Genomic DNA, 18,266 nt, shown 5'->3' with positions numbered 1-18,266 from the left:
CCCCCTTCCGCCCACCCCTCACAATCACCAACTGTTGTCCATGTCCATTAATTCTCTTTTTTGTTGTTGCTCAATTCCTCCACTCCCCCAAACTGCCCTCCTCCCAGAGCTGTCTGCCTGCTTTCAATGAGGAAAAGACACTTTTTAAAACCACCATTTCATTATCACAACTACTAAAGCAATAGTATAAATTAATTTCTTTAACTTATTACCAAATTCATAATCAAACATTTCTGATTGTTTCAAAGATGAGAGTTGGTTTGTTCAAATTTGCATTCAAACAAGGCCCAGGCATTGCATTTGGTTCTTCTCTCTCTTAGGCCTCTTTCAGATTTTTATTTTATAGCAGCTCCCCTCTCACCTTTTCATGCCATGGATGCAGTTGAGGAACTGGTCATTTGACCTGTAGAATGTTTCACAGTGTAAGCTTGACTGATTCTTCCTGGGAGCATTCCTGCATTTCCTATAATTGGTAAATCCACAGCCTTGATTAGATTCACGTTGTTTTCCCCCCAACAGTTTTATTGATAAATAAATCCTATACCATACAGTTTGCCCATTTAAAGTGTACAGTTCACCTAACTGGTTTGGCTCAGTGGATAGAGCGTCAGCCTGCAGACTCAAGGGTCCCGGGTTCGATTCTGGTCAAGGGCATGTACCTTGGTTGCGGGCACATACCCAGTAGGGAGTGTGCAGGAGGCAGCTGATCAATGTTTCTCTCTCATCGATGTTTCTAACTCTCTATCCCTCTCCCTTCCTCTCTGTAAAAAATCAATAAAATATATATTTTAAAGTGTACAGTTCAGTGGTTCTGAGCATATTTACAGAGTTGTGCAATCATCACCACCGTCAAATTTCAGAGCACTTTCACCACCCCAGAAAGAAGCCCCACACCCATTAGCACTAATTAATCTATTTTCTGTCTCTGGATTTTTGTGTTCTGGACATTGCATGTATATAGAGTCATACACTATGAGGTCCTTCATGACTGGCTTCTTTCACATAGCGTAATATTTAAGGTTCATGTGTGTCATAGCATATATCAGTACTTCATTCCTTTTTATTAATGAATAATATTTAATTCTGTGGATCTACCACATTTTATTTATCCATTCTTCAGCTGATGGATATTTGGATTGTTTCCACCTTTTGGCAATAATACTGCTGTGAACATTTGTGTACAAGATTTTGAGTAAATGTATGTTTAATTTCTCTTGGGTTTATAGCTAGGAGTGGAATTGTTGCATTATTTGGTCGTTTTATGTTTAACATTTTAAGGTACCACCAAAATATTTCTCAAAGTGGCCAAACCATATTACATCTCCACCAACAATGAGTGACGGTTCCAATTTTTCACAGACAACACTTATTATTGTCTGTTGTTTTATTATAGCCATTCTAGTGGGTGTAAAGTGGTATCTGATTATGTCTTTGATTTTCATTTTCTAATGACTAATGATGTTGAACATCTTTTCATGTACTTACTGGCCATTTGCATATCTTCTTTGTAGAAATGTCTATTTAGATATGTTACCCATTTTAATCGGTTTTTTAAAAAATAATTTTTATTGATTTCAGAAAGGAAGGAAGAGGGAGAGAGAGAAACATCAATGATGAGAATCATTGGTTGGCTGCCTCCTGCACACTCCCTACTGGGGATCCAGCCCACACCCCGGGTATGTGCCCTGACCAGGAATCAAACCCTGACCTCCTGGTTCATAGGAACTTTCAACCAGGGAGCCACACCGGCCGGGCAATAGGGTTTGTTTTTTTCTTATCGAGTTGTAGGAGTTTTAAAATATATTCTGATACAAGTTCTCTATCAGATATATGATTTGCAAATATTTTCTTCTACATTTTTTTAGACAAGAATACTAGATACGTATTTCATTTTTCATCACATTGGAAGAAACATAATCAGTGGCATAGTCAATGGTGGAGGCGTTGGGAGTAGTACTTCCCAGGTGCAAGCAATAGAGCTATATTATCTGTAGAAAAAAAGTAAAAGAATAAGACCAACTATAAGCCATTATACGTTTTATTATTCCCATGAACCAGCCATTCTAAACAATATCTGGGATGGAATTCCTCCCCCAGGGCACACCCCTTGGTACACCACTGGGTGAAATGTCTGGTTGTCCTATGCTTAGTAACACTCAGCTCAACTGTGGGTTCTAGTAGCATCAGCCTGATCCTTCCATTATAAAGCTCCACATCAACATATTATCCAATGGTTGTAGCATCCACTTACAACTGTGGAATGAATCAATTATTTGATTAGGAGTCTAAAATTATAAATTTCTAATTCTGTCATTCTTCATATAAGCTAGAATTCTTCTATAAATAAGAATTTTTCCTCATGAACCAGTCAATTTCTCTAAAATAAAATTCACACAGAAAGTAGTTCTTTATATATTAGGGTTACTTGTCCTTTGTCTATAATTTGCAGATATTTTTCCTAGTTCACCATTTGTCTTTTGAGTTTGCTATGGTGCTTTTTGCCACGCTAAAGGTTTAATGTGGTCAAATTTTTCAATTATTTTTTTAATGTTTCAAGATTTTGAGTCATACTTAGGAGTGTATTCCCCACTCTCTGGTTAAAAGGAAATCACTTATAAAGTCTTCTCATTGCTATGGCTTCTTTTTTGCATTTAGTTCTCTAAACAATTTGGAAATTTATCCTAGTATGTTATAAAGAACAGATCCAATTTTATCCTTTTTCCATATGGCTGTTGAGGTGTTCCAAATATCATTTTTCTTTTCCCTTTTAAATAGACCTTACTTTAAGTTCAGAGCAAAATTGAGCAGAAAGTAGCCTTTCTATATATCCCCTACTCCCCCCCAATGCACAGCCGCCTCCATATCCCCACCACCAGAGTGGTACATTTGTGACAATAGATTGACACTCTCTCACCTAGCGCCCATAGTTTTCTTTAGGGTTCACTCTTGGTGTTGTACAGTCTGTGAGGTTTGATAAATGTATAATGACATGTCCATCATTATAGTATCTTACAGACTTGTTTCAGGGTTCTAGAAATCCTTTGTGAAAAAAAATTAAAATGAAACCCTTTGTGTTCTGCCTGTTCATCCCTCCTGTCATTCTATCCTTGCATCCAGCAATCCTTTTACTGTCTCCTGAGTTTTGCCTTTCCAGCGTGTCATACAATTGGAAGCATACAGTGTGTAGCTTTTCCAGATTAGCTTTTTTCACTTAGTAGTATTCACTTAAGATTCCTCCATGCCTTTTCATGGCTTGGTAGCTCATTTCCTTTTAGCACTGAATAACATGCCACTGTCTGGATGTACCACAGTTTGTTTATATAGTCACATACTGAAGTATGTCCTGTTTGCTTCTAAGTTTTGACAGATATGATTAAAGTCACTATAAACATTCACATGCAGGTTTTCATGTGTGGATGCAAGTTCTTCACTCCTTTGGGTAAATACCCAGGAACACGATTGCTGGATCTTATGTTGAGCATGTTTAGTTTTGTGAGAAACCACTAAACTATCTTCCAGAGTGGCTGCACCATTTTGAATTTCCATCAGCAATGTATCAAGTTCCTGTTGCTCCACATCCTTACGAGCATTTGGTGACAAACACCATCTGTTTTAAAAGTTCCTCTTCTCCCTTATTGATTTGAGACCCTGTCTTTATTATATGCCACATTTTAATATTCATTTGGGTCTTCTAGATTTTCTATTTTTCCATTGATATGTCGGTCAATTCATGCACCAGTACCACACTATTTTAGTTATGACGGCTTATAGACTTAATATCTAAGAGAGTTATACTTCCCACTTTGCTCTTCTTTTTCATACATTATCTGGTTATTCCTGGTGTTTATTCTTTCACAATAACTTTAAAGATTAAGGTATCTAACTCCAGATTAAATACAAACATCCAGTGTTCTTTTTATTGGAGTCCCTTCTTCCACCTGCACCCACCCCTCACCCTGGCAATCACCACACTGTTGCCCATGTTCATGAGTTCTCTTTTTTTTTCTTTTTTGCTCAATCCCTCCACCCCGCCCCACCAACAGCAGAGCTGTCCGCCTGCTCTCTATGAGTTTATACTGCAACTTTACTAAATTCTCTTGTTTGTAGTTGTTTTACCTTATTTCCTTTTGAATTTTTTAGACATATAATTATATCCTCTGCTAATAGAAAGTTTTACCTTTTCCATTCCAGTTCTTGTGCCTTTAATTTTTGACATCTTGTCTAACTGCATTAGTTAATATATTCAATACAGTGTTAAATGGCAGTGGTAATAATAGTCTTGTTCTTGACTTTATTGGGAATGCCATTAAGTAAAGATCTGACTTTTGAGTTCACACACACACACCATGAATAAGTTACTGTTTCAGCACTTTTGGTTTTTAAAAAGGGTAAGGTAAGGGCACACAGCATTGCTGGAGAGTCAGCCTGTGTACAGTTGGTCTTGAATGAACATAGGTTTCTCAGCGAGAGTCAAGGAGTGCAGGGAAATAGAAAAAGTCAGAAGCATCCATTTATTTCTACTTCAATGAGTGATGAGTGTTTTTAAACCACAAATGAGTGTTAGATTTTTGTCCAATATCTTTTCAGCATCTGTGACTATAACATAAATTTTCTTCTTATATATGTTAATATGATGATTGGTACTATTTGATTCTTTAATAATGAACCAACCTTGCATTTGGTTATAATGTATTATCTTTAATATGTTATTGGGTTGTCTTTGCTAGTATTTTATTTAAGATATTTAAAATCTATATTCATAAGGGAGATTGGTCAGTCATGTTCTTTTTGTTAATTGCATTTCTCTTACATAATGAAATATATGTCCTAACTAGACACCCAGTGCACGAAATTCATGCACTGGCGGGGGGGGGGAGGGTCCCTCATTCCAGCCTGTGCCCTCTCGCAGTCCAGGAGCCCTCGGGGGATGTCCGACTGCCGGCTTAGGTTTGCTTCCCGGGCCTAAGTGTTGTTGCAGAGGCAGGAGAGGCTCCCACCACCACTGCTGCACTCAGCAGCCATGAGCCCAGCTTCTGGCTGAGCAGTACTCCCCCTCCGCTCCTCCTGTGGGAGTGCACTGACCACCAGGGGGAAGCTCCTGTGTTGAGTGTCTGCCCCCTGGTGGTCAGTGTGCATCACAGTGACTGGTCCTTCTGCCGCTCGGTTGATTTGCATATTAGCCTTTTATTATATAGGATATCCCATAGAAGACCATGAAGTAGTGCATTAAGACAAGGAAGTCCTTAGAGTCTAATGTGATGACTATACTCTTAGGCAGAAATTTCCCCGGCACCGTGGCATGCCAGGTCTGTAGCTCCAGGTCTAGAACCAGTTCTCACTTTTATATTCTGTCTTTTGGTTATAACCCTAACTTTCTGAATGCATAGCATCTGAAAGTTCCTTAAATCGATAGATAACATCCTCTCTCTCCATGGATGTGAGCTGGGGCTTTGATTTCCAGTGAGTACATTGCTAGGTGAAACTCTATTAAACCCAAAGTTATGATTTCCACAGTAAGAATATTACATTGGAAGCTCCTCATTAATGCTATTCCAGTGTCTTCTCTCTCCTCCTGTATCAGAGTTCCATATCCCAAGAATTATTCTCAATCCTATGGCAGGGACATTAATTTTATCTTACAGAGACATTCTGATCTATTTTAGATATTTCATTAATTTGTTTAAAGCATAATTAACTAGACTTTGGTAGCAATATTAAGGTGATAATAAAGGGCTCAGACATTCAAAGAAACCTAATGCTTATTATTTTAATGTCGACTCTGTAATTTAAGTCATCTTCTAATTTAGTTGTCCTATTACATATGCTTAATGACAGTTAGACCAAATGCATGCTTTTATTAAAACTCTATATCATTGCTGCCATCAAAATTAGAATTTCTTTTCTTATTTGTCTCTTACAGAGGACATAAAGATAAGATATTTGTGGTAAAGTGTAACCCACACCATGTTGACAAACTGGTTACAGTTGGGATAAAGCACATCAAATTCTGGCAACAAGCAGGTACTATTGTTTGGGTTTATCATTTATGTGGTCGAGAGCTGGAGAAGACCATGACCATGTCTCTACAATCTAAAATTAAAATGCTCCTGAAAGATATTCTCTCCCAAATTCACTTTGGACTACTTAGTGTCTAAGCTGTGAAACTTAGAGCACTCTATATGATGTTATGCATATTCATCAATATCTAGAAAGCTTTGGAACATGCTCTGGTGTGAAAATAATTCTCTTTAGCCCTCTGTTCTGAAAGCAGTCATTATGTTGGACTGCTGAGCAGGAAGTAAAATAATCACACCTTGGTTGGGTGAATACAGTTTCCAGGGAGGGTTCCTTTATCACTGAATTCAAAGAATGAATTAAATCCTGACACTATACCCAGTAAGTAGTCAAATACTTGTGGATTATAATATTGGTAATAGTAATGAGTAAATAAGCATGACAAAACATATACTGATATCTTATTCTTCTCACTAATAAGTCATACCTGTTACTAAAATTGCTTCTGAACTCTTAGTATCAGCTTTAATACCAAGCCCAATTTTATACCGGTCACAGCATAAAAAAGCTCCTGTTCCCCTGCTTCTATTTTTCAAGAAAGGATGCTGGCACCAGCATGTCGGGAGAGCCAGCCTGCGTGGCGTTGTCTGGAGTGAGTCTGTTTCTCCGTGCTAGTCAGGAAGTGCAAGGAAATGAGAACATCCAAGGGACGAATCCGATGTACCTTCTCCTACACAGTGATTCATTTTTCTCACCCCAAAGCTGCTGTGATAAAAATTGAGGCAAAACATATATAACATGTTTACTTTTCACATTCACAGCCGGCGCTGCTGCTTTTCTTTCTGCTCAGCATTCAGGAAGATGGTCCCATCTCCCCCACGCACTCAGTCACTCCTTCCTCGGGCTGTCCCAGACCGAGCACTGGCCCTTGGTTTGACGATCTCTTGTGTGACTGAGATGCGTATGAGTATCGAGTCCCCTCTCCAGCCAGACCCTACGTTCCTTGAAGGCAGGAGCTCTCTCTTCATCTTTATATTCCAGCGTTGACCACCAAGCCTGCCACAAAGTAGGGACTCAATAAATGCTGAATTAATGCCTGAGTGAATGAAAACCCCCTTATATTTTTGTCTAGGATATTTCCTGCCGTTTTCATACATCTCTGTGTATACATGTAATGACACACTGGGCTTTTCATTAAAGGTAGTCATTCTCCACATTCATAGAAAGTGTCACTTAAAAATAAAACCACATAATAAATCCTCTTGGTCCTCTCCAGGTGGGGGCTTCACCTCTAAAAGGGGAATCTTTGGCAGTGTTGGAAAATTGGAAACAATGATGTGTGTTTCTTATGGGCGGATGGAAGATCTAGTCTTCTCAGGAGCAGCCACAGGAGATATTTTCATTTGGAAAGACATTCTACTACTGAAGACGGTGAAGGCTCATGACGGGCCCGTGTTTGCTATGTATGCATTGGATAAGGTAGGGCATCTTTATCGGAATTCACTTTCCTCCTCGGCTTTCTAAAATTGTAAGTTAGTCTTAGGAGAGTAGACACCAAGAGAATCCTGTGTCTAAAAACAGAACTGTCTGAATTAGGACGCCGTTGTAATGAACCTCCAGTCAAGAGAAGGCAGGGAGTGCAAATATTTTAAATTTTCTCTTTCATTTGTAATTATTTTTATATGCAATTTCTCCCCACTTCTTTTCACACTTGTTCTTCCTGGCTCTCACTCCTAAAGCTACTTAAGAATTAGTGGTGGGATAAATGTAAACACACAGTAGGAGAAGAGACTTGAGAAATATTTCAGCATTCTCTTCTCAGTGGCACAGTAAGCAGAGACCTAGAAGTACCAAGTGGTTAGAGTATTGTTCCACCCAACAAAAGTGATGTTGATAACCAGTTTCTTCCTGCATCTAACATCTTGTTAACAGCTTTAACAAGAGTGTCAGAGTGAAGTCTTTAACAGCTGCTTTAGGTTTTTCCAAAGAAACAAAACCAGTAGAATATACTACATACACATACACATACACATACACATACAGTCTTTACCATGAGTCGTTAGGTGATTTTGTCCCTGTTCAGAGTTGTGCTAACATAGAGTGTGCTTATGCAAACCTAGATGGTTGTTTTAGTGGTTAAGCTTTTTTTTTTTTTTTTTTTTACTAGCAAACTTGTTTTGGGTTAAACTGCAAACTGCAAATGTTAGAAGAGATTAAAGCAGAATGCAGAAATTGATGTGATATAATGTGTTTAAACTTTTTATTACTTGGTAACTTAAGCTGGCAAGTCATGGAGAAAGATGAGGATATCACAGTATAATATACTGCATTTAAATTTAATTTGGGGATTGAGCTCCCTGGGTGCAAAATCTGTAGTAAGAATAGAATATTTAATGTAATAAACTCCAAAATATTTTTCCTTGTAAACATCATTAAAATGCAGTAAATTAAAAGTTTCTGAGAAAACAGAATGAGTTACTCAGTACTTTTCTTAAAAAAAAAAAAAAAGATTTTTCCAAGAACAGTTGGTATATGTGATAAGTTGCCAGGAAGGAAAAGTGGTAAGGCCAAGAAATCATAAATTTAGAACAAGAATAAAGATCACTGTTCAGTTAAATATATCCAATATGTTAAGCTTTTTACTCTCCAGGTTTTGTAAAAATTAATCCGGATTTTAATTATTGTGGAAATTGATGTCTTTTGAACAAATTAGCAGGACCATTTTGTTATATGAAGTGCCTAATTCGCTCTTAATAAGAAATAATGATGTTTTCACCTAGGAGTCATTATCTAATTTAAAAATATTTAACAATCATTTCATTGTGATGTTAATTCACATTCATTCAGGAGGAGTATAGGAGTTACCAGAAACTGCCAGACTTTGCGGCTGGTTCTGTTCTGTAGGAACCCACTCTCTAGTCAGGGGGCTGGGCACAGGAATGGCTGTGGCCCAGTGCACCAAGAGCCAGCCTCAGGGCTGGAGGCAGTGCAGTGGACACGGAGAATGTCCTTGATCCTGCTAGAGAAGTAGGGGAGAGATGCTTCCAGAAGAGATCATATTGCTATTACATCTTGTCAGATTTTTCAGTCCCCTCTACTTAGAAAGGAAACACACACAAAGCTGCTTTACCCATGGGGGGCTCCTGTTGGGGCTGGGTGGGCAACTGCTCATTTCAATGTGCATGTAATTCCTCCCGTGTGTGCCTTCACAGGGCTTTGTAACAGGTGGAAAGGACGGCATCGTGGAGCTCTGGGATGATATGTTTGAAAGATGCTTGAAGACTTACGCCATTAAAAGATCAGCATTGTCGACGAGCTCTAAAGGTGCCACTCCCAAATATGCAGTAGAAACCTTTCTGTTCATAGGGATGGAGACGGTAGTACTAAGGTTCTTCGAAAACCATGATCAAATCAATTCTCTTTCTTCCATGTTCAGAGCTCTAGGCCCCTGGTAGACATGTCAAGGATGATTGCCTAGTTTGGGAACTATAAGAAATAGAATTTATGTAATAACCTTTTTATTTTTAGCTCTATTAAATACATTTCCTCCCCTCAGGATTGCTTTTGGAAGATAATCCTTCCATTCGTGCCATCACTTTGGGACATGGACATATCCTGGTGGGAACCAAAAATGGAGAGATCCTGGAAATCGACAAAAGTGGCCCAATGACACTGCTTGTTCAGGTACCATGTTTGAACATATTCTAAACCACAGTTCACATCAGAGCCAGACCTGGGATGAGGTGTGGGGCGGGGGGAGGTCTTAATGTGCAAAATTTAAACAGTAGCTTTTAAAACAGCACACATTTATTATCTTATCATTTCTGTGGCTCAGGAGTCTGAGCATAGCTTACCTGGTTCCTTTACTAAAGGTTTTACAAGGCTGCAGGGAGATCAGGGCTGCAGTCTCATCTGAGGCTCAATTGAGGAAGGATCTTCTTTTGAGGTCACTCAGGTTGTTGGCAGAATTCATTCAGTTCCTTGTGGTTGTAGGACTGACAGCTTCCATTCCTTGGTGGCTGTTGGCCAGAGGCTTTAGCAGCTTTTAGCTGCTGCCCACAGTTCCTTGCCACATGGGGTTCCCCATCATGGCCCCTTACTTCCTCAAAGCCAGCAAGGGAGAGCGAAAAAATAGGCACTGCAGTGTTATGTGACGTAATCATATCATCACATATATGTAATCATAAACATCCATCACCTTTGCCATATATTTTTATTGAAAATAAGCCACACTTTATGCCATACTCAAAGGGTGATTATATAAGAGTGTAAAAATCATGAGCATCTTGAGAGTCACCTCAAGAGTCCATCACAGCCCCCCGCTCTGGCCACCAATTTTTCATGTTCCCACCCATTCAAAATTCATTCCCTCCTCCCAAGGTCTCCAAGAGCCTTATCCTTATCTATTTGCAGTACAGTGGGGCCTTGACTTACGAGTGTCCCGACTAACGAGTTTTTTGAGATACCAGCTGTCTCTCGGCCGATTTTTTGCATTGAGTTGACAGAGTAATTTGAGTTAACGAGCTCCTTAACGAGCTCCTTAACAAGCTCGGTCTCGGAACGAATTAAACTCGTAAGTCAAGGCCCCACTGTATCTGCTCAAAGTCCGCAATGTCATCATCTAAATCTGTTCCAGGTGTGCAGAAGGCTCCGTAGGGGTATTTTCTCTCGGTCTGTCAATCTGTGAAACTAACAAGACGTTCTCTGCTCTACACACATCAAACATACAAGCATCTCTTTAGATTTTGTGCCTCACTTTAGCCTCAGCCTTGATTCACAGAAACACACTGCATACTCCTTACCCTCCCTCGGCCCTCAAGAATTATATTCAGGTAAAATCCGATTAAAATAAATACCAATGAATCCTCAAAGATCAGAGAAATGATACAGTCTCACCTGAGGGGTAGTAGTATGTGGGGGTGAGTAGGTAGGTAGTCCTGCCCAATTTGGTGATTGATGGACCTGATGTATAGATGGAAGAGGCCCGGGAGGGAGAGCATGTGTGTTCAGAAGGTGGAGCAGAAGGATGAGCACTGAGCACTCCTGTGGGTCCGGTGAGCTTTGCCTCCTCCCCCCGCCCCCCGCCCTGGCCCGTGCCTGTGGGCTCGCTTTATTAGGGGTAAGTCCCAAAGTCCCACTGAGCGGGGTCCTCTGGTTGACTTCTCCCTGGGAACAGGTCTGCACACAGATCACTGAGGTTTTAGAAATGCAGGTGCTCAAGTCCTCCTCTGGGTGTGCTGAATAAGAATCTGTGTTTTAAAAAATTCTGTTAAAAACAAACCTCCAAAGCTCTATAGCTGACTGTGCCAGGCAGCAGGATTGAGATGTGTTCTGGGTGTGACTGTCTTGTTCTCTAACTGCTTGCATCTTTTGTTGTTCCTTGCCAAACTCATTTCTTTTTCTTTCTGGCGATGACTTCTTATTTAGTTTTACTGAAAAGCAAGTGTTTGTTTCAATGTAAACAACTTAAAGTCTTTTTAGTTCATTATTGATTTTTTTAATGCCCATGTTTGAGACTTTAAATTGTTTTCATGCATGCTATATTGCTTAATATTTTTTAAAATTTTTACCATAATATAACTTAAACAGTGCTATAAGACTTAAACTCTAAGTTTTCCAACTTTAAACTCTTAAGTATTATGGTATAGTTGTTTAAATATGTTTTAAACTTGACAATAAAAGCTTTTTACTTTTTTGTTTTCTACAACTATTTTTTTTTATATTTTATTGATTTTTTACAGAGAGGAAGGGAGAGGGATAGAGAGTTAGAAACATCGATGAGAGAGAAACATTGATCAGCTGCCTCCTGCACACTCCCCACTGGGTATGTGCCCGCAACTAAGGTACATGCCCTTGACCGGAATCGAACCTGGGACCTTTCAGTCCGCAGGCCGACGCTGTATCCACTGAGCCAAACTGGCCAGGGCTCTACAACTATTTTTTTATATTTATTTCTATCATTCTAATAGTACAAATAACCACAGGTACCATTACTGAGCACCTCCTGTGTGTCCGGCAATGCAACATCTCTCTCTCATCTCCACAACAGATTGGCTCATTTCAATGTGTATGTAATTTGGTCCCTATTGATGAGGGACCAAAGCCCAGTAAGAATTGCAGAGCTGGGGTTCAAACCAAGTTTGTCAGACACCAGAGCCCTTTTTTTGTCACTGCACCAGGCTATTCTCAGTGTCTCCGAGTGGAGACTGTGGAAAGCAGTACAGAAGGCACGGCCCCTGGGCTGTGGAGCTGGTAGAACCATCTCTTCTTACATGTGTACCATTCATTTCCTTATTCCTCAGCATCTCTTTCCTCTTTTGGCCCATCAGACCTGTGCCATTTCCTCCCAGGTAAGACTCAGTGTTGAATTCAGTCAATGTTGTCGGGCTCCTGCCGAGATCTGCCCTGTGCCGTGCACAGTGGGTAGGGCCACCTGTTCCCAGGCTCTGGGCCCCATTCTGAGAAGACAGACACGGAGGGAAAGCTCAGGGACAGGAGAGGCAGTGTGATTAGGACCATCAGCCAGCCTGTGTGGGAAGACCTCAGGTCCGCTTTTCCAGGTTCAGTAGCACGGCAGTCCAGTACCATTTAGAATACATTGCTGATTTTTAAGAGAAGGAAAGCTATGTTGGGGGAAGAGAGAAGTGACATGAGGTGATTTCTGACCATTTCCATTGTGTGCACTTTGAATATAGTCAGCTCAGTCGTATAGCTGTTTATTATCAGCTTCCTGGGAGATACAGTAGGAAAGTAAGATCCCAAGCTCATTTCTTTGTGCCACTCGAGGTACTCCTAGCCTGCCTCGTTCACTGTCCATGGCTATGTTAGGAGTTAATAGGATCATAGATTAAGGAAATATAATTTTTAAGTCAATATATGAAGCAGTGGTTGGAAAGGGCCTCAGAACACCACAACCCTGTCCTCAAGCAAAATGAGCAAAGGGCCTTGGTCCGTAAAAGAGCTGCAAGCAGCTCCAGGCTGGGGGCAAGCGGGGGTTGATGCCAGACCCATCCTCTGACTATGATCTTGGAGGTGGGAGGCTTCTGAAGGGAGGAAAGCTAGGGATATAGGATGCTCCAAATGCAATAAGTTCAAAAACAACGTTTTCACCCTTCAGCCCTCCACAGGTATTTGAATGTCACCTGAATTTGGAACTCTGTCTTCTGCCAAATTACTGTTTTGCTCAAACAGCTTCCTAGTCAAATCATAACCATCTGATTTCTCTCTGGAAAGCCACCTGTTCCCCAAAGCATTCCAACTCCAGACATTTCCAGATGCCTGTCTGTGGTCTTTCTTTTCTTTTCACTGAGCAGAGCCTTTTTATAATTAGCCACTAAAAGTAGAAATTCAGTTAACAATCTGCTCTGTCTTATTGCCTCATACACTAATCTGTTTACATGGCTTTACTGAGGGACAAATTATAGAAATGGGATTTGTTTTCTCCCTAATTATTTATTTTTAAACCAGTGTCCCGGTGCACGGATTTGTGCACATCGAAAGGAAATTAATTAGAAGAAATATTTCAATATTGCTATTTGCATCTTGCTAATGAAAAGAAAATAGGATTTTACCGAGTCTCCTATCTACCTACTCCAGGACTTCTGTGAGGATCAAATGAGAGAGGCACGGGAAAATGCTTCACAAACATTGGGTTAAACTGTAAAATGTTTGCACGTGGCTATAAAGCAAGTTGGGTTCCTGGGCTGAAGAAACTCCAAGGAGGCTAGTCTCTAGGGAGATAAAGCCAGGTGTTGCTACGTGACGTCATTACCTGGCACCCACAGTGACCATTTCCGGGCTGGGCTATGGGCCACATTTTGTGCCATGGAGTCTTGGCAGCGTTGGCTGCGATTTGGTGGGGTGTCGCTCCGGGGTGGTGGTGGGGCCTGTGTCCCACTTGGGGGAAGCTGAGTGTTGCTTTGTCGGCCCCATGTCCATGGTGCCATTTATTTTTAAATGGCCAGTGCGCGTCATGGCAGCTCGTGCATTGAGCATCTGCCCCCTGGTGGTCAGTGTAACTCATAGCTACCGGTCAGACAGACGGACACTTAGCCTTTTATATATATAGATACCATTTTATCTCAATCATTATTCTAAGCCAGTTAAGTGTGTTTGTGATAAAGTATAGATATGTGGAATTGGCCTGGAGCCTGTGACACACCTCCCAGTTTTCCAAAGTCCATTGGATAGACCAATTTGTGAGCAAATGTTGAACCCAGGACACTTGAAGTGAAAACTTTAACTGTCTTTATTTCTGTTCTGCCAAATGCTATATATTCAAAGGACTAAAGTGGAAATAAATAGACAAGAATATTGCTGTCTAAGATAGGTAGTCTCTGTGTCTTTAGAATCTGGTTTTATTGTATCATTGTGATCAATAAATTGTGCTTTATAAGGATATATATACACACACACACACACACACATATATATATACTAGAGGCCCGGTGCACAAAAATTTGTGCACTCGGGAGGGGAGGGGGTCCCTCAGCCTGGCCTGTGCCCTCTCGCAGTCTGGGACCCCTCTGGAGATAACGACCTGCTGGCTTAGGCCTGCTCCTGGGTGGCAGAGGGCAGGCCCAATCCCTAGGTGCAGCCCCTGGTCGGGCTCAGAGCAGGGCTGATTGGGGAGTTGGGGCACCGCCCCCTGTCATGCACAGAGCAGGGCCGATCAGGGGGTTGGGACGCCGCACCCTGTCACACACAGAGCCGTAGGGCGATCAGGGGGTTTGGGCGCTGCCCCCTGTCACGCTGATCCGGTGCCAGGAGGCCTCGCGGCTCTGCTGATGCCGATGCCGGGAGGCATATTACCCTTTTACTATATAGGATAGAGGCCTGGGGGCCGGCTGGTTTGCCCTGAAGGGTGTCCTGGATCAGGGGGGGGGTCCCCACTGGGGTGCCTGGCCAGTCTGGGTGAGGGGCTGAGGACTGCTTTCAGGCTGGCGGTTGTTGACTGAAGCTCCCAACCGCTCCTTTTTTTCTTTTCTTTTTTTATTCTGGGCCAGCTTTAGCTCTGGCTGTAGCTCTGCGGCTTCCGCTGCTGAAAGCAGGTATCTGGTTTGTTTGCGTTCTATAATCGAAACAATGTATAACTCCAGCTCTGAGATCCCAGCTGGCTGAAAGCTGGTTTCTGGGGTTTTGTTTAGCTTCTGTATTTGTTAGAATGTTTCAAACTGCCAGCTCAGAGGCCGGCAAGTCAGGCGGGGAACGTTGGAGTCTGCAGTCACTGAAGCAAGCAAGCCTCATGTTCGCTTCCAGCTGCCTGGCTGCCGGCCGCCATCTTGGCTGACAGTTAATTTGCATAAGGATATGCTGATTAGCCAATGGGAAGGGGAGCGGTCGTACGCTAATTACCATGTTTCTCTTTTATTAGTGTAGATATATAGTGCTTATCTAATGTCAAACAACAGATTAAAATGAAGGCACTTCATTATTCACCCCGATGTTTCTAAATGAAAAGATGTTTGGCATCATATAAAACAAAATTTATAAGCGACAAATACCTACTGTGCTTCCTAAAGGAATGCTTTAGCATCATGTCAGCCCAGCTCTAGGTTCAAGTTCAAGTGAAAAGCGTATTCATTTTGGCTCCAGGAAGCTCTAACTGTGTTTATTCGTACTTGAACCTGTTTGGAAGACACTTGGCTGCATATGCTGCATGAGGCTGCCAAAGAGTGAGCCAAGACACACACACTGAGTTGTTGTCCTGTTTCCTCTCCACAGGGGCACATGGAGGGAGAAGTGTGGGGGCTGGCAGCTCACCCTCTCCTGCCCATCTGTGCAACAGTGAGCGATGATAAAACCCTGCGCATCTGGGAATTATCCTCCCAGCACCGCATGCTGGCAGTACGGAAACTCAAAAAAGGTACACGACCTCGCCTTCCACATCTGCAAGAGTATTTACAAAGAACAGAATGGGTTGGGTTCATTCGTTCATTTAACTGATATTCTCTGACAGCACCTGTTGGATGCCCCCAAGTGTGTCAGGCAAAGGGAATTCAGTGTTTGTTGCTGCGGTCATACTTCCGCAGGCTTCGAATTATTCCCGGAGGCTGGCCTGATCTGTCGGTGCCCAGCTCTGTTACTCACTTGCTTTTCCTTGCACTTCACAGGCATTTGCCACCTGGGGGCAATATGTCCTTCCTCTTCTCCTCGAGAGCTGTGTGCATCAGTTGAAATACATCAGCTTCTAAAACATGCTGTTTGATTGTATGTCTAACCATCTCCAGAACTGGTTTTATTTGCTGAAAAATGAAAATCTGCTAAACAAAAAGTAATACTTAATTGTATAACTGTACAAGAAATGAGTAAATAGTATATGTATTGAACTCCTATATGCACTAGAAGTAAGAGGCATACCAAGTACAAATGCAGCAAATATTTACTGAGTAGCTTCTGTGTGTCAAGCACTGAGGATCCAAGATGAATGGTCCCATCTCTAGTGTCAGAGATGGACAAGATTGGAGCAGAGTCCCAGCAACAGATGGTCCATTCAAATTGGGTAATGTGAGGAGAGTCTGAAAACAAGATTGTTTGTAAAGGGGTGGGTAGGGATAGTGCAGCACTGTGCAGCTATTAGCAGCTGGTACCTTCACCAGCCCTGGGCCTGAAAGGGCAAGAGGAGGGAGCGATTGCCGGAACCTTGAAAGTGAGAGCTGTGTGAGATGCAGCCTGACAGCAGCTGTGACCATCAGCACATGCAGCGACCCCAGGGAGCAGCCAGGGGAATCCTTCCTTCCTCTCTCTTTCTCTCCCTCCCTCCCTCCCTCCCTTCCTTCCTTTCTTATTCCTTCCTTCTTCTTTTGTTTCCTGTCTATGCTCCCCCTTGGCCAAACCCAATCAGAAGCCAGAGGGCAAGAAGGCCCATTGATGCCGTCTGTACAGGCCAGCTCCAGGCGCTGAAGAGGGTGGAGAGTAGGTGTGGAGGGGCAACCAAAGATAATCTGGCACAAACCAGGTACCAGGAGGCGCAGAGGAAGGCCTGCTGCCAGGGTCGGCTTCATCATAGAAGAAGATGAGAGCTGAGGCCCAAAGGGTTTCTGAAAGTTGAGGCAGGAAAGGATGACATTGGGTCTGGCACTAAAGTATTTGTTTTATAAGCAGAGAGACATGGGGAGTGTATTCTAGGAGAAAATGAAGGTGTCAGAGAGTAGTAACAACGATGATGGTGGCTAATATTGCTGAGCCAGCGGCTGTGCTAGCACTCTGCATTTGGTGGGAACCCACTGAGTAAGGTCATTGTTACCACTTAGGAATTAGGAAACGGAGGCGCAGAGAACTTAAGTCATTTGCCGGAAGTCTCACAGCTTTATAAGTGATGGAACTGAATTGAAACCCAGGACATGGGGCTTCAGAGAGCACACCTGTGGCCACTGTATGGCACTGCCTCCTCCTACCTTATTCCTCTCTTCCCACTGCACACCTGGGCATTTGTTAATGGAGCCAGGATTCCCACCCAGGTCTGACCCCAAAGCCCATGCCCTTTACCACCACAGGATTGAATCATTTGGCCACTGATTTATATGGGGAAACGATGGACCAAGTCCTCATCGTGAGTGGCTTGAGTGTCAGACAATGGACTTTATTCACTAGTTAGACATCAGTTCAAAAGAACAGTTACTAAATTATGTTAGATAAGATGACCATTCAGCCCAGTGTATAGCTGTTGCCCTGGTGTAATTATTAATAGCTCTCCCTTTCACCCAGAAGTGTCCAGGTTTGGATGATAAGTTATATGGTTAACCCAATCTGATAATCTCCTCGGGGTAGGCTCGCTTCCTGTTCTTTCTGCACTAGCACCAGCCCTGACTCATCGTAGGTGAATAGCTGTTTGCTAAGCGAAGGGAGGAAGATACGATTGGTGAGCTGATATGAAGTTGTTGGTATGAACATAGCTTTCAGTATCCCACGAGCAGTGACTGAGGATTGTGCATGGAAGCTCATAGGGAATGCCTTAGCACAAGCATGTCAAACTCAAAGGCTAACACGGGCCAAATAAACTCGGCATGCAGCCCGTGAGCCAAGAGTTTGACATGCTTGCCTTAGCACAAGGCCGCATGACTGTTCCATCCCTGGGACCATGCTTACCAAAGTCTTCAAAATAAGAATGGGGGGCATATTCTTAGGATTCCTATTAAACATACCCACCAGAGTCCATACTCCTCATTATAAGTGTCTCCCTGTAACCTTACAAAACAGGAGAAAACATTGCTCACGTGGCAGCATCAGCCATGGTTAGTCTTACAGATGCC

General features: G+C 42.2%; 1 protein-coding gene across 3 annotated transcripts in view; it reads left to right on the top strand.

Moving 5' to 3' along the window:
* The window catches only part of EML6 (echinoderm microtubule associated protein like 6), a 199,557-nt gene that overhangs the window by 122,135 nt on the left and 59,156 nt on the right, over positions 1-18,266 (top strand). For all 3 annotated transcript variants that reach the window (XM_005884611.2, XM_014532033.1, XM_014532032.1), the window contains exons 17-21: positions 5,921-6,021; positions 7,292-7,494; positions 9,228-9,339; positions 9,572-9,699; positions 15,739-15,880. In XM_005884611.2, coding sequence (XP_005884673.1) covers positions 5,921-6,021; positions 7,292-7,494; positions 9,228-9,339; positions 9,572-9,699; positions 15,739-15,880 — 686 coding nt within the window. The remainder of the gene's footprint in view (positions 1-5,920; positions 6,022-7,291; positions 7,495-9,227; positions 9,340-9,571; positions 9,700-15,738; positions 15,881-18,266) is intronic.

The sequence above is a fragment of the Myotis brandtii genome, unplaced genomic scaffold (genome assembly GCF_000412655.1).
Source record: "Myotis brandtii unplaced genomic scaffold, ASM41265v1 scaffold84, whole genome shotgun sequence".
NCBI classification, from domain to species: Eukaryota; Metazoa; Chordata; class Mammalia; order Chiroptera; family Vespertilionidae; genus Myotis; species Myotis brandtii.
The sequence above is the reverse complement of the archived record's forward strand: the minus strand, read 5'-3'. Positions and strand labels throughout refer to the sequence as shown.